Source organism: Micromesistius poutassou (assembly GCF_964030765.1).
Source record: "Micromesistius poutassou genome assembly, chromosome: 17".
NCBI classification, from domain to species: domain Eukaryota; kingdom Metazoa; phylum Chordata; class Actinopteri; order Gadiformes; family Gadidae; genus Micromesistius; species Micromesistius poutassou.
In genome coordinates, this window is record NC_140287.1 from 10415267 (window position 1) to 10431455 (window position 16189).

The 16189-nt window shown below is 51.6% G+C and overlaps 1 protein-coding gene across 3 annotated transcripts in view; it reads left to right on the plus strand.

The window, feature by feature from the left end:
- The window catches only part of zfyve28 (zinc finger, FYVE domain containing 28), a 17905-nt gene extending 1716 nt beyond the window's left edge, over positions 1-16189 (plus strand). The window contains exons 1-14 of one of the 3 annotated variants that reach the window (XM_084481942.1): positions 6856-6971; positions 8184-9008; positions 9320-9457; positions 9910-10112; positions 10456-10545; positions 10632-10721; positions 10829-10930; positions 11067-12632; positions 12901-12996; positions 13684-13847; positions 14079-14195; positions 14372-14473; positions 14730-14833; positions 15394-16189. In XM_084481942.1, coding sequence (XP_084338068.1) covers positions 8943-9008; positions 9320-9457; positions 9910-10112; positions 10456-10545; positions 10632-10721; positions 10829-10930; positions 11067-12632; positions 12901-12996; positions 13684-13847; positions 14079-14195; positions 14372-14473; positions 14730-14833; positions 15394-15525 — 2970 coding nt within the window. In that variant the 5' untranslated portion in view covers positions 6856-6971; positions 8184-8942 and the 3' untranslated portion in view covers positions 15526-16189. Of the gene's footprint in view, positions 1-6830; positions 6972-8183; positions 9009-9319; positions 9458-9909; positions 10113-10455; positions 10546-10631; positions 10722-10828; positions 10931-11066; positions 12633-12900; positions 12997-13683; positions 13848-14078; positions 14196-14371; positions 14474-14729; positions 14834-15393 lie in introns of those variants that run through there. The other 2 variants (XM_084481940.1, XM_084481941.1) reach the window with 2 other exon arrangements.

Sequence of the window (16189 nt, forward strand, 5' to 3'; positions counted from 1 at the left end):
GATGGTGTTTGGCCAGTTAAAGCTGAACACTGCACTGCATTTTCATTTCACAGCCACACATAAGTTGTTTATTATCGAACTATGTTCTTGGGGAGATGAGCAAAGCGACGAATCAGCATGTTCCCCTCGACTGGAGAGGCTATTGATATTTCCAGCGCTGCGGTCTGACTCCCTAATCTTACCCAGCCGCGCAAGATCTGCTTCTCCCAACGCTCCTCTATTCCTTCCCCGCTGTTTGGAAAGAGCGCTGTGCATCATTTTGAGGGACATCATGTACCTGTCTGTTCTGTGGGTATCAGCCATCAAACACTGAAGCTGGGTCATTCAGGGGAACCACAGGACCTGCTGGAAGTTAGGTGCAGAGCAAGCAGGGGTCAGAGGCAGCTGACCGACCCACCTTCAGCATGCATTACTGTACAATTAGGACATTCACCTGGCATAGCTGCAAGTCATTGTAAAGTGAGGGACCCATCTCTCAAAACAGCTATGTGGGAAGACCTATCAAAGACAGATTCATTGTTTTCCTATTCCTCATTATACAGCATTCCTTGTCTGGATGGAATGTTGTTATGGTGGTGGATAAGAATCAGTCTGGTTGCCAAACGAGTGGGAGTAATAATGTTTACAGACAATGGAAGAGGGGGAGGGAGAGAGGGAGGGAGAGGGAGAGAGAGCGCACCTGGCTCAAATTTCCAAATAGTCAAAAGGGCCACAGTCAAGCTGACATTCCTCAGAGAGAGAGACTGTGTGAGCGATGGAGGTAGGTGTCAGGAAGCTAAACCTGTGCATTTCCTCCACTGACTAGGCGCCGTTTCTACCGTTCCACTGTCATGCATTCAGGGACTGACCTTCAGTTTTGCACCAGCTCATATGTCAGCGTGACAGGCCCAGAGCCAGAGCCACAATGGGGGCCTCTGCTCTCCATCTCCTGCATGTGTTGGGGTTCTTTCTGCCATCCAACACTCAGTGGTCAACCGTAACAAAGCATATTGAAACTTAAGGCCTCGTTTTTGGTTGTTAGGGTTGTGGGGTATCGTGTATATATATATTTATCAATATCAATATTCTATCAATATCATTGAGGATTTCTCTGTACAATTGTGAAGACACATGTAAGATAACAAACAATCACCTAAATGAGTAAATCCTTCAAATCTAGGTTTGTCAGGCTTTGCTGAGCAAATGTAATGCTTCCTCGTCATCAGATCGCCCAGCTTGTTTGTGAGAAATGCTCCTGTGCAAGTCGTAGAACAGAGAACAGCAGGAGTAATTAGCGTTTTCTTGGGATTCTGCACAGTGGGCACAAGGAGGAGAGGACTGGACAGTAAACCGCTGAGCAGCTCTAGCCCGACAGGGTCCCGGGTCTAGCCTGGTATCTCCTGCTCTTCGTCGATGTCTCCATTCTGCTAACCCAACAGCCCTGCGGTAATTGATTTGGTGTCAGCGGGCTGGATTTAGAGAGCTGACCCCTGGTGCTAGAATAGACAGACCAGGCCATTGAAGCCTTTTTAAAATCCATTGCAGGACTGGGAAGCAGGTTCCACCGCCCCCTTTAGGATGGTGCAGAGGGGTGAAGGCGAGAAACAGTGGATGGAGATGGGGTGCAGAGTTAATGGCAGTTAGTGGCCCTGTTAATGGCAGAGAAATCCTTATTTGGAGATCAGGCGATTAACTAAAAACAGTGTCTCCCCATAGAACTTTCCACACACTAATGTCTCATGCTTTCATTCATTTCTTCTGTCTGGATTCAAAACGAGAACAATGGTGATCACCTGTTTGTGGTGGCATTGTCACATGTCTATTGCCCTCACATGCCCTAACCTGTGCCATGAGGCGTTCCAAAACACAAATGGGCTGTGTCCTTGTCCGTGCCTGGTGTTATGCTTGATTTGGGGCCGCCTGAGCAGACTGACCAGGCTGAGTTGTTGTCTGATACAATGAGATGTGTATGTTGGGGGCTTGGCACAGACAGGCTAATGGTTAGCAGTGACTCACACTCGGTGAACAGGGCTTATGGGACAGAACTGAGGAGACGGATCATTAAAGTACATAGCTGTCTTTGTGTTGTTTTCCTCTCGCTGTAATGACCTTAATCCATTTTATCCGTTTATTTTGGCAGAAGTGCAAGAAATGTTACTTTTACAAGAATCATATTGTATCATTTTATCATATTATATTTATTTTTATTGTTATTTGTATACAACAACATCTGGCCACAAAACTAGCATCCACCTCTTGATTATTGATTGTGTAAGTGATGAAAATGTATTTATTTTAGGACACTTCCTGACAGAAAAGTATTTGGAATAGAGCATGATCATAGGCAGACAGGCAGTGAGTTACCAAGTATCTTAAATGAGGCGATGGGTGTACGTGAGTTTGATAGGGAAACCTTCCCATTGTATGCAGTGACAACAAAGGAAACAAAGGTCAGGGGAGCGACGGTACTTCCACAATGAGTGGCTCCAAATGGGGAAAGGGCTGTCCCTACATCCATAAACATCATCACCTCCAGGGTACCAGCTGCTGTGTTGGGGCCACCTCAATCGTAAACACCCACCCCCTCCCCCCCCCCCCCCCCCCCCCCCCCCCCCCCCCGCCTCCGCCACATCCATCAGCCCCTCAATCCTCAGCGCTCTGGTTGACTAAACTGTGCACAGGGCACAAGCACAGAACATCACAGCCAAAACAAGAGATTAGGGCAGCCCTCCAGAAACACAAACAGACCCAGATTATGACCACATGAATCCAGATGGGCAAACATCTCTGAACCCACTGTGGTTTAAAAGATTGCTTTTACATAATAACAGATTGTTTTTCTTAACAGATTGTTATTTTACTACCCTGCCCGAAAACCGAGGTGCACTATCGTGAATTAAATGGGCACAACCTACTGCATAAATACACTCTCTGTGAATTTGTATGCATCAAGGGATTGTCCCTTTCTATATTGGACCTTCTACCAAGTTAACCATATTGCCACTCGATTTAGGTGGGTTTTTGGTTTTCTCGCCAAGCAGTTGAGTTCTGGCCTAGGTGGTCTGCCAAAGTCCTGATAAGAACAGCATAGGGATGCTCATCTTCCCTTCCCTTCTTACTTACTTACTGGCTGGCAGAGTAATGTAGCCCCCCCTGCACACTGTGTTTGCCTCGGCTCCAAGTCAAGTCCCCATGGCCGGCCGCCAGCCGTCTGAATTGGGCCAGGAATAGAGAACGGAGGGCACAGGCAAGGCTTCTAATAAACTCCCTTAAGTGGGCTTGCAGCATATGCCCTGCCTCTGTGGAAGCCCGCATTAAGCACAGGCCTGTCGGCCCTTCCCGTCAGAGTGCTGGCTGAATGGACAAACAAAGTGGAGTTACTGTAGCACGCAGGCTTTTGGACATTCTTCCCAGGAAGAATGCTATCTAGAGACGCTGGGGAACAGAGCGGGGGTGGCGGCGGGGGAAACGTCAAGTTAATCGCACACAAGCATTCTTCTGCATGACGTCAGAGGTCAGCGTGGTTAGGCAACGCCTGTTATCCATTCAGAGTGAAACAATAAGCATAACAGGGGATGCATTCTGATCCGTCATGCACCGATCACTATTATCAGGCGGGTACAGGAGAGCCCGGGTGGGTTTGTGGGAGCGTAACGACCGGGTGTCTGAAGAACGCAGGGATCAGGAGCATTAAGGGTCACCCCTGTGTGTGGGTGCAGGGACGTAGGCAGCGGTGTGGCCTGTAGGCCAGTGGCCTTTCCTCAGCGGTCAAGCAGCAGGTCAAATCTGCTGAATCATTGAGCCGTTCAGCGGAGCGGCGTGTGCGTGAATGTGCTCACCCTCATAATGACGCCCCCAGCAGTGGCGAGAATCACATCTTGACCTCACCGATGTTGACGCATGTACTGTCACACACAACTGCTCAGAACCCAACAGAAGCACGGGAATTACATCCTGCTTGATTATGATCACTTTTCATTTTTAATCTTTAATAAAGTCTGTTGGGAAATCAACAGTTCCAATTTGTTGCTGAATCTGATCTTTTTCTTCGGGTGTTAAACAGTTATAGGAAATATCATGGCTCTGACTCATAACCATGGGATAAGCAACCATGACCCACAGTCTAGCATTAGAGGTTTGGGATTAGCATCGCAGAAAGTGGGCCAGTCTGCATTAAATGACCTGTGTGACCTCGTCCCTATTAACTGTGGTCAGCCCTAATTGTGGGTCACAAGCAGTGATTTGACACTATTGCTATTGGACTAATGAATGTGTGCCTGTAAAAGGGTTGAAAGAACGTCCCTTGTGTTTGTGTTGTTTGAGGAACTCTCGGTGTGGTGTGAAATGTCCATTACAAGGTAATCCTGCCCTGAACCCTGGACCCAAGTTACCATGTCTATGTCAGAAATACCAGTGGGCCGTCAACAAGGGCCTCCTTGTTGATTCGCGGGCAAGGGGTTGGAAGTTGTCACATGTAGCATCGGCATTCATCGCTTTGAGGGCATGTTTGCTTTCCAGGAGTGACCTCTAGGAATGTTGAATTTCTTTATATATGATGAAGGAATGTCCATAAATCGAGCTTGTATTCTGCAGTCACTTCAAATCAAATGGATTTTCCCAAAGTCAAAGTTAGATTAACGACGTGCTGACAGAATGGACCTCTATTGACCCTGTGTGTGTGTGCGTGAGTGCGTGCTCGCTCTCTCTACTTGTTTCAATTCTTCTTCGGTCTGTTTTCTGCAGGGATTTCTAAAGGAATGCCAACTCTCTTGTCAGTTTTATGCTCCAGCATGAAAGACTCTTCCCACTGTTTTCAACAGACCTCCTCTTTCTCCCAGTGTAAGAACGTTACTGTTCATGTGTAATATCTCACTCAGATCAATGATCAAACACTAGCTTAATTTCACAATTTAATGACAAATTCAGCATGAATGTATAACATATCATTGATGTCCATCTCTTCTCTGAGCCTGACGGTGACTTTATTTCTCTCTATATTAGATGTATCTCAGTTCATGTGTCCCAGTAAATCTTGTGTATTCGTAATCCCCGCTTCTCGCACTATCCTGGGTGCAGTAGGGAGGAGAATGCTCGTTTGCATGTATATACGTATATATACATGTATGTATCCGATTTATACTTGGAGACGGATCATGTTCACGGTCTTATTAAGAACAAAAGCCAAAGGCAACTCTGGACAGAACTAACTATGAACACCTTGTGTAGGTGTTCATATTTGAGGTCATGTTTAAGGTGACCTTATGCTTGTCTATTGGTTAATTTAGAAGCCTTTTTTTATAGTTCAGGGTTGGTTTTTATCCAGATGTTCAATAAGACAAGGAAAATCAAAAAATTGTGGCACAGTTGAACCATTGAGGAAAATGTGATGGTTTATCATCGCTCTCAAGGAGCGATGATAGAGAAATTGATTTGATTAACGGAACCCAAACTAGAAACTATGACAGCAACAATATTAAGTCGTCAATCAGACGCTGATGTCCCAGCACAGACTACAGTGAACTCAGACACATGCCTGTTGCCTTAAGGAGAAATTATGGGTCTGGAATGTTGCTCTATAGCTGCAGACCTAGGGAAATTAACTTGGGAACCTTAGGCCTATCTAACGCTATCCTGCCCTGGCATATGTTTGATGGAGCAAAGCCATATTAATACTCAACCAATTAGTATTTATAGTTTTGCAAGGTTTGATTCATAGAAAACAAAATAACTTTTCAATGTTATTCCAGGTCACTAAATCTTTCTCTACCATGTAACAACAAATCCCTTTTCCACGAGTATTCCTGCTGTAGGTCTTATCTCCATGCTGTTAGTTTCATTATTGATGAGGGAGCGGCAGGAGTGAGCCGGGGAATGCAGCCCTGCACGTCATTCAGGGAAAGAGACGTAGAGAGAGAGGAAAGGAGATGCATCGCGCTGGGGACACCGCAGCAAGCTTCAGCCAGAAGGGAAAGAGAGGGATTATATGGAGGTTGGGAGGGTCGGTGGGTAAACCCTCACTCGTCGGGTTGGAACGGGTGGAAACGAGGCTGTGGTGTGGTCCTCCCCGTCTGCTCTCTGGCGTACCCAGTCATGCTGAGCGTGCCCAGTAATTGAAGCTATTAACATTTGACTCGCGCACGTTCTCTGCGGGCGCCCCGGGGTCATGGCCTGGGATCACGGCTGTCCCCGGGGTCACGCCCCCCACCGTCCTCATCTGTTGAGTCTGTTTGCTGTTGGTTTAACGTGCACTAATTACAACTATAAATGTGAACCAAAACTGTCCAGTCTTTTCCCGGAGAACGGGATGGGTTTTTATGTATAGATTTGAAGCCTGGTCTAGTCTTGGACCGGTTCCAGGCTCCGTTTTACTGTAGCGTTGTGGTGTAATGGCTGTTATGTTGATATACGATGATATAAAGACAACTGGTAATGGATTCTTGGGGTGTGTGTGTGTGTGTGTGTGTCTGAACACGCAGCGGTGTTCTGGCCCGCAGTGCCGTGGAGCACGGTGTGGGATCATAACTCAAACCCTTTGCCAGGGACCCACAGGGTTACGACCACACCCATCCACACTACAAACTCTTAGAATATGTAGCGACATTCGTCTTCTATCCCTTTGGTATTAATGACTTCCATCCGTCAAAAACCAAAACGCATCGTTGACACGTTCGATCCCCACTCACTGGCCGGTCTCTCTCTCTCTCTCTCTCTCTCTCTCTCTCTCTCTCTCTCTCTCTCTCTCTCTCTCTCTCTCTCTCTCTCTCTCTCTCTCTCTCTCTCTCTCTCTCTCTCTCTCTCTCTCTCTCTCTCTCTCTCTCTCTCTCTCTCTCTCTCTCTCTCTCTCTCCTTAGAGGACGGACCCCCAGCTCCTGGCCCAGTTCTACTATGCGGACGAGGAGCTGAACCAGGTGGCCATGGAGCTGGACAGTCTGGACGGCAGGAAGGACCCGCAGAGATGCACACTGCTGGTCAACCAGTTCCGGTCCTGCCAGGTCCGAGAGCCACACAGACCCAACACCACACCCGACGCAACGCATCAACACACACACACACACACACTTGAAGAAGTCCTGTTTCAGCTCAATCCAATGATACACGGTTGATATTAATGGTTTAACACTCCTGGGGAACGGTGTGTCTGACTGGGACACAAAAACTGTAGGCATGTCCAACCAATGCCAGCTCAATTTTAAAATGGGATTCCAACCGCTAAAAACAGAGCAGCATTGCTGTGTGTACAGTGGACAGGAGAAAACCCCACGGTGTGTATTTGTGATGTGATCCATACGTCAGTTGTCATCTAAAGTGGTCTGACAACAGAACTGTTTTACATGAAGCCAGTGAGTTGTGGACAGAGTCAACGACAGCCTGAACGGCTCCGGGCTTATGGTTGAATGTCTTGGCCAGCGAGCAGTTTGCCTGATAAGGTGAGATAAGGAGGACTTGTTTGGAGGCATGGACCAGGGGTTGTCAGAGCAACATGCCTGGGCTCTGACGAGTGGACCGCCGCCCGACGTGTGTCACCTGTTATTGTGAGGTGGCTGAGCAGGACGCTAATGGAGATTTTAATACGGGAAGCGTCACACCTCCTTACTGAACGCTGGTGCAGTGTGTACAGTGTGTACTGTTTTCTAGGCTGAAGAGCATGAGGCGGCAGGGGGACTGAATAAGCGATGCATGGATGCTGGGTTGCTGGGTTCAGCCAGCATGACGCCCACCCCCCCCCACCGCACAGCCCACTGGGGGGAGTCACTTAATAAGGCCAGCACTTGATCCCCAATTATCCTCTCTCGCTCTCTCCACTTAACCTCCATTCCACCCTCCTGCTATCTATTCTCTCATCTCTCTCATTCTTCCTCCACATAACCTCTCTGTTCCCTCCATCTCTCTCTTCCTCAACATAACCTCTCGGTTCCCTTCATCTCTCCCTCTCTCTTCCTCAACATAACCTCTCTGTTCCCTCCATCTCTCTCTCTCTCTCTCTCGCTCTCTCTCTCTCTCGCTCTCTCTCTCCTGCCACATAACCTCTCTGTTCTCTCCATCTCTTTCTCCACATAACCTCTGTTCTCCCCATCTCTCTCTCTCCTGCCACATAACCTCTCTGTTCTCTCCATCTCTGTTTCTCCACATAACCTCTGTTCTCCCCATCTCTATCTTCCTCCTCATAACCTCTCTGTTCTCTCCATCCCTCTGTCTTTCTCCAGAGCCATTGGTGCTTCATTATCCTGCCGTATCATGTTGGCCGGCGTTATGAGCTCGATGCTGAAGCTCTCGAGACACTCGAGGTTCTGCAGCGACCGGAGCACCCTGATGGCGGGGCAATATCCTTCGGGCCTGGGCAGTGACTCTTACAGATGGTACCGGCGTCTCCTGACCGGGAGCGGTGACATTTAGCACCGTATCCCCTTGAAGGTCCTGGCAGGCGCTTTAAGCAGGACGCACCCTGCGTGCCTCAACACTCACCCACCACCTTGAACCTCACGAGAATAGAAGGCCAAGTGTTCTCATGCCAAAGAGGCCCACCCGAACCATGCTGCCATCACGCCCTATTCACGGCGCTGGCTGGCAGTCCTGTCCTTCCCAAGCGACGGATCAGAAGGAGTCTGTTGAAAGGATCACGCTCGATGGCCTTCAGACACGCGAGTGGAGGAGTTGGCAGCACGGTCGTCAGCCTAAAGATTGTATAAAAAATTTTGTTGGCCGCAAATGCATCACGCGTATGATGCAAATGTTACCAATTAGCTCCCGCAGGACGGCTGAAGGCTGATGTGCTGTGTCACCTCGTGTGAGTCTGGAACAGTGGAAGGAACAGGCGGTACTTTTTGCGGTGGGGTGGGGGTGCTTCATGCACTGCACATCGCCACAGAGGAGCCAATAGCTGGGCTTTGGGTCTCTGGACGAGCAGAGAACAACACGGCTCTATATCTGATGACAATCCAGTATGCAGACAGCTGCAACGCTCGATGGAAGAGCTCACTGTGATTCATTGTTATGGCTGTTGTGCACATGCCATGCCCCAGGATAGCTTAGTAAGCATGTTGTTAACGCAGTAGATCCTGCACGTTTTGATTGTCTTTTTAAATTAAATGTGATTAATCAATTGATTCCACATAGAATATTCCAGTGGAAAGATGATAAGATGCGGATAAGGTGGTTTCAAAGTGACCTAGTAGCGATAAAAACAGGAACAATGAAACAAAACATGGGAAATATATACTATATATATCTACTATATACTATACATATCATCATCCTGTTTCCAGTCACTCACACTGAAAGGCATCTCTGCTCAGTTCATTCTAGTTTATCCAATTCTGTCTCCTGCCTCTCTCGTCTGCAGGACAACGTGTTGAACATCATCAACCAGATCATGGATGAGTGTATTCCCAACGACCGGGCCAACCGAGACTTCAGCGTCAAGTTCCCGGAGGAGATCCGCCATGACAACCTGGCAGGGCAGCTGTGGTTTGGGGCCGAGGTACCGTATTCCCCCTAGTATTAGCTCACGCAGCCAGGAAAAACAGATCCAAACAAACAAGCAGCCTCGGGTTAACCCCCCCCCCATGTACATTCCACTCACGACTCAAGACATGCTTCTGATGTATGCTCCATCCAGATCACTCAGGTCCTCTGGTACTGGCCTTTCAGTTGTTCCCCAGGTGAGGACAGGGACCTATGTGGAGGTGGCATTTAGTGTCTGTGGTCCTCGCCTCTGGAACAGCCTGCCGGAGGAGCTGATCACAATCCGTGAACACCTTTAAAAAGAAACCTTAAGACATATATATTCAGCTCAGCATTGTGTTGTTAAGCACTGTGCATTGCAATTTTGCACGAAAGGCGCTGTATAAATAAACTTTGATTTGAGTGCCTCCCACTCCGAGTCTCTTAACCCTTGGTCTGTCGTCCTCCCCGGCGTGTTCCTCTCCCCAGTGCCTGGCCGCGGGCTCCATCATCATGAACCGGGAGATCGAGAGCATGGCCATGAGGCCCCTGGCCAAGGACCTGACCCGGAGCCTGGAGGAGGTGCGCAGCATCACCAGAGACCAGGCCCTGCGGGACCTCAACCTCTACACAGACCGCATGAGGGACGCGCTCCGCCACTTTGATAGCCTCTTTGCTGAGTTTGAACTCAGGTAACCGGCTGCATTTTTTTTTAACATATTTTCCTTCCATTTCCCCCCTCATTGTAAGTAAATATCTCACAGCACCAGACTTTTTCCATGTCGTTAGCCTCATAGCATAATTGCCGTAGTCCTATTTTGGCCAAATTGTGATATCTAACCAAGCCAAGCAGAGTGCTTTTTTACATTCAATAATCTCTACCTGCCTAAGTCAGCTATTTGACTTTTAACCTAGCATTTTAACCTTAAAATATAACTTAGGCAATTATGCTATGAGGCTATGCATTTTCTTTTACCTGCAGACTACATTAGCGTTTTATTGACATTCTCTTCCTCCCGATTCTTCTGTTGCCAGCTACGTGTCCGCCATGGTGCCTGTAAAGTCCCCCAAGGAATACGACGTCCAGCAGGAGGTCATCGTTCTCTTCTGTGAGACAGTGGAGAGGTGAGTTCCCCGAGGAGACCGGCTCCGTGTCGTAATGTCTGCAGATGTCCATGTCCGTTTCTGAAGCTGCTTGATGTTTCCCCCAGGGCGCTGAAGCTGGGCTATCTCACACAAGACATGATCGACGACTATGAGCCCGCACTTATGTTTACAATCCCCAGACTGGCCATCGTGTGGTAAGTGTGTTCCTGACCCTTAACCCCCTGGGCCTAGCCTGCCCTGCCCGACCCTGCATGTCTCTAAGGGGGTGTAAACATTGTCTCTCCCTCTGGCCTCTCTGCAGCGGTCTGGTCGTCTACTCTGAAGGTCCTCTCAACCTTGAACGCAAATCAGAAGACATGTCTGAGCTCTTCCGTCCCTTCCGCACTTTAATGAAGAAAATCAGGTACGGGGCATGTTGTTGTGAGGGAGACACGGAGAGCCAGCCCTGCACCAACCTCCCCGTCTGAGTAATGACTCAGACGGCCCCCGGGCCCAGAGCGGTGATATTAATGGTATGGGTTTTTGTGCTTGCTTTGCAGAGATCTGCTCCAGACCCTCTCGGAGGAAGAGCTGCTGACCCTGGAGAAGAATCTGTGCATCTCTCAGGATGGGGAATTCTCCCCGGACCAGGCCCCCACTCCCTGCATTGTGGCCACCCCCGCCCCTGCCCCCGAGCGCCACTCCCCCTGCAGCCCCACGGGAGACGCCGTCAGCAGGGAGCCGGAGACGCAGGGGCTGCTGCAGCAGCTGGCCCCGCTGGTCTCCGTCAGCCAGGAGGAGGAGGAGGAGGGGGTGGCATCAGCGGCGGTGGAGAAGGGCTGGGAGGAGGCGGAGACGGAGCCGGAGGAGCACCGGGAGGGGGAGGTGGCTTGCGAGGAGGCGGAGGAGGCGGAGCTGGCCTGCTCCATGCAGTACGACGAGGAGGAGCTGGAGCAGCTCAACATGATGGTGCACCGCGTGGGAGACGAGATGTCCACCCTGCTGTCGCCTCCCAGCCAGGGCAACTCCCCCGCCCACCTGCCCCGCCCCGCCGAGGCCGGGGGCTCCAGCGGGGCATCCAGCACGGACAACTCCCCGCGGCGGCTCCCCAGGGGGCGCCTGCGGACGGGCCTCTACGTGGAGGACGAGGACCGGGTGTTCTTCATGGAGGACCTGGACGCGGCCGGCGAGAGCGTGGCCGGCATGTCCAAGGACCCCCGGGGCCGCCTGGCCTCGCCCGCCAGAGCCACAGAGCCGCACGGCAGTCCCGTGCAGCGCAAAGCCCCCCTCCGGCCGCACCCGGCCCGGAACGGCTGGCCCTCCCCCGGGGCCCCGTCGGAGGAGGCGTGCCTTCGGAGGAGTCCCCGTTGCCCCGGCCCCAAGCGGTCCCCGTGCACCACGGCCCCAGGCTCCGAGCCCCTGCCTTACACCAACGGCTGGGAGGTGGCGCTGGAGGGCTCCGCCCCCGAGACCGCCGAGGCCATCGCCAACCGCATGGGCGGCATGAAGCTGTCGGCCACGGTCATCTTCAACCCCCGCTCGCCCAGCCTCACGGAGCTGGCGGTGGACAAGCTGCTGCTGCCCCGCGGGCCCGCCCCCGAGGCTGAGCCCTGCGGCCCCCTGGTGGCCACGCACTGCCTGCTCAACTCCTGCGTGTGCTGCGGCAGCTGTGACGACGGCCACGATGACGCCGCCGCCCAGAGCGGGGGCTTCGGCCTCAGCCTGGCCCTGGGATTGGACAGACGCCGCAAGGCCCCGCCCCCTGCCACGGTCATCCAGGCGTCGGCGTGTCGCCTGGGCCCCCCCGGCCCCGAGCTCTCCGGCAAGGAGGAGCCCACCCAGCCGACGCCTCCGTCCTCTCGCTGCTCCTCCTCCCCCCTGCCTGAGGGGGAGGAGGAGGGGGAGGACGGGGGGGGGGCCCTGCTGTGTGAGAGCTGCCTGATAGTAGCGGCCGGGGGGCCTAGGCCCCAGACTCAGGACAGCAGCACCAGTAGGGCCTCCCCCTGCCCCCACCAGAGGACTGGGAGGACGCAGCAGGCCGGCGGGGGGCCTGAGAGGGAGAGGGGGAAGCTGGGGTGCAAGGACTCTGAGCGCAGCGCCAAGGAGGAGAGGAAAAAGAGCGGCAGGTGAGCTTATGACCTCAGTGATTGATCCATAGGTTTAGCTCCCCAGCCTCTGCTCGGTCATTAACCTCCCCTTTCAATGTTTGATTTTGACCACGTTTGGTCCTCTTATGTTGTTCTGTTGCATTAATGCCACGCTACCTCAATTTTGTTCTCCTCCTCCTCTTGCCATCACCTCATGTCTCCATAATCTTTAATGTCACCATGACCCCCGTTGGTTTGAATGGGTCCTGTAATACTTTTGGTTTCTTTTATTTTCCCCTTTTTCTAGTTTGCAGAATTCTCCACTCAGCTCTGTGTCAAGTAGTGACTGTGAAAGTGTGTCTGTCACCACATGTAGTCTTTCAAGCAGTGCATCCGCTCCCAGGTAACCACCTCCTCGTGTGTGTGTGTGTGCGTGTGTGTGTGTGCTTACCCTGGCCATCTTCTGAGTATTACGATCACATCTAGTCGTCATTAACATGGAACCTGCAGTGCAACTGAAGCCAATGCTTGGCCTCATATCTGTTCTCCATATCTGTTCCACTGTGTGCTGCAGGCAAATCCTCACACCTCCCCGTTCATTCGCTGTGTTGTTGTAGCATGTATCTTGTTACTTAACGTATAATACTCAGCAGAGGATTCCTGCCAACCTGGGTGTGCAGAAGCCTACTTCTTTAACTCACAGTTTAGAGTCACTGAGTCTCTATCCAGAGAAACGCATAGCAGAAGCCAGCAGACTAGATGAGCAATATGAAACGGGAAGCAATTTTCCCTTCATAGGCTTATTAATATTCGGATGAGATTCCTTCTCCAGGAGGCATGGAGCTTTTATCTGTTTGGAGGCGGAGGCGGTAATCTTGCGACCTGTAGCAGGAACCCATTAGAAGGTCAGAGAAAGGTTTACTGTGGAAGAGGGAAGACGTCTCAGTTTGAGCCCATTACTTTAGCTATAACGTTGGCTTTCATGTTTCAGATCTGCTGTGGTGGAAACTCACTCAACGGGCCGTGCTGTTGGTACTGTAGTGACATAACGTTCCTTTGTCCCCCGCTCCCTACCTGCGCCCCCATCCAGCCCCATCAGCAGTCTGACCACCAGCTCCGGAATGTCCGAAGACTTTGACCATCAGGAGATCCAGCTGGCACTGCAGGCTGCCAAGATGGCTGCCAGGTCCAAGATCCGATCCCGCTTCCACAGCAGCAGTGACCTCATCCACCGCCTCTTTGTTTGCATATCTGGTATGTCGGTCTCTCTCTCTTCTCTCTCGCTCTCGCCCACCTCTCTCTCTGCTCTATCCTTCTGCTCTCTCTGTATGTGTGTCTCTTTGTCTGTCTCTGCCTGACTTGTGTCTGTCTTTGTCTGTCTCTGTGTGTCTCTGTGTCTCTCTGTCTGTGTGTCTGTCTCTCTGTCCTTCTGTCTGTGACTGTCCGTCTCAAAAAAAATGTGTGCTGTGCTCCTCTGACACACAGGTGTGGCCGACCAGCTGCAGACGAACTACGCCAGCGACCTGCGCAGCATCCTGAAGACACTGTTCGAAGTCATGGCAACCAAGTCGGAGCTGGGAGACAACGATAAAGAGAAGAAAGGTAAGGGGAAACAGGCATGGTGTCACTCACTGTCTCTCTGTCTGTCTGTCTCTCTCTGTCTGTCTGTCTGTCTGTCTGTGTGTCTCCCCTTCCCTCGCTCCATGTCCTCTACTGCAGCATCCCAGCGTGTTTAATATCATGAACCTAGTGTTTCTAATGTTGTCCGCCCTCATCAGTCCCTGGTCTACGCAGTGCAGCACTGGAGGACTGTGCCCTCTGTCAGGAGACCATCACCTCCTCGGAGCTCGCTGCCAAGGCCCGCGACGGACAGTTCGAAGGTCAGCAGCTCAGGCCATCACACACACACACACACACACACACACACACACACACACACACACACACACACACACACACACACACACACACACACACACACACACACACACACACACACACACACACACACACACACACACACACACACACAGGCCAAACACAGGCCAAACACAAAGGAAGAGCTGGCCTCTCTCCTTGTATCAGTTGGACGTCTCCCGCTCTCCGGTGGTAAAGTCTGCTCCTCTGCCCCCACAGACCCTCCAGACTGGGTCCCAGACGAGGCGTGCAACTCCTGCATCACCTGCAAGGCCCCATTCACCGTCATCCGCAGGAAGCACCACTGCCGGAGCTGCGGGAAGGTACATCTCTCTCTATCTCTTCTCTCTCTTGCTGTCTCTCTCTGTCTCTCTTGCTCTCGCTCTCCCTCTCTCTTGCTCTCTCTCCCTCCCTCGTGTCTGATGTGTTCATCAACACCAGGACGGGCCCTGACTCCTCATCCTGTGCTATTTGGAGTGCCGCTGAGTGCCACCAGGTGGGCGGGCGTGAGTCACAGAGTGTGCAGGAAACACGTGGGTGAGTCCGTCATGTGACGTTGGCGTGTGAGGACTTACTTGTGCCACACGTGTAGACGGGGGAGGGAGACGATGCCTTCACGCTACACCGGGATATGGTGATTGGATATGTATGTGATTGGATTCAAGTCGGATGCATTTAAATATAATTTAGCATCAGACAGCGCTGCCATGGAGATTGCTGTATTGAAGCACATGACTGACTGACTGTGTGTGTGTGTGTGTGTGTGTGTGTGTGTGTGTGTGTGTGTGTGTGTGTGTGTGTGTGTGTGTGTGTGTGTGTGTGTGTGTGTGTGTGTGTGTGTGTGTGTGTGTGTGTGTGTGTGTGTGTGTGTGTGTGCTTTCAGATCTTCTGCTCCCGTTGCTCTGCCCATTCCGCCCCTCTGCCGCGCTATGGCCAGGTGAAGCCGGTCAGGGTCTGCACACACTGCTACATCTTCCACGTCACCCCCTTCTACAGCGACAAGACCGCCGTCTGAGGGACCACACACACACACACACACACGCACCTAGACTAAACGCAAGCATATGCAAGGGTTCAAGCCCCGCCCCCTTCCTGCCCCAGGCTGTGTACAAAGCGAACGCCCCCGAACCACCAGTGGCCCCTCGCAGGCCTTGCGCTCGGCTCGGGAAAATGCCCCCCATGGAGGAGACATAGAAAGAGAGAGAAGGAGGCGGGACTTCTATGCAAGCAGTCTGTGACTTGTTTGTTATTGTATATTTGGAGATGCTGCTTCCTGAAAGGAAACCAAAGGGATTGACTGATGCGCTCCTCACCCACCACTCCTCCCCCCCCCAACTCAACACCTCCTGCCCCCCCCCCCCAACCCACCACTCCCCCCTCCTCCCCAGATGCTCCTCTATGGGGCGGTGTAAAGACAAAGGGAGAGTGAACTAACAGGCAATAATATCAGCTTTTGTACGCATTCTGCAGTGGCGTTCTGCAGCACGAGACGGCGAGACACGCCGCTAACAGAGCCTCTGTTTTGGTTGCTTTTGGCAAGAACCAAAGGCCTTGTGACACTTTTCTTATGCTTCAGCGGGCTTCCCACGTTTGTGCCAGAGCTCCCACGAGACTCGGATAACTCAAAAGAATGTAAATCATGAAAACGTGTAAATAAAGGATCACTCTGTCAATAACAA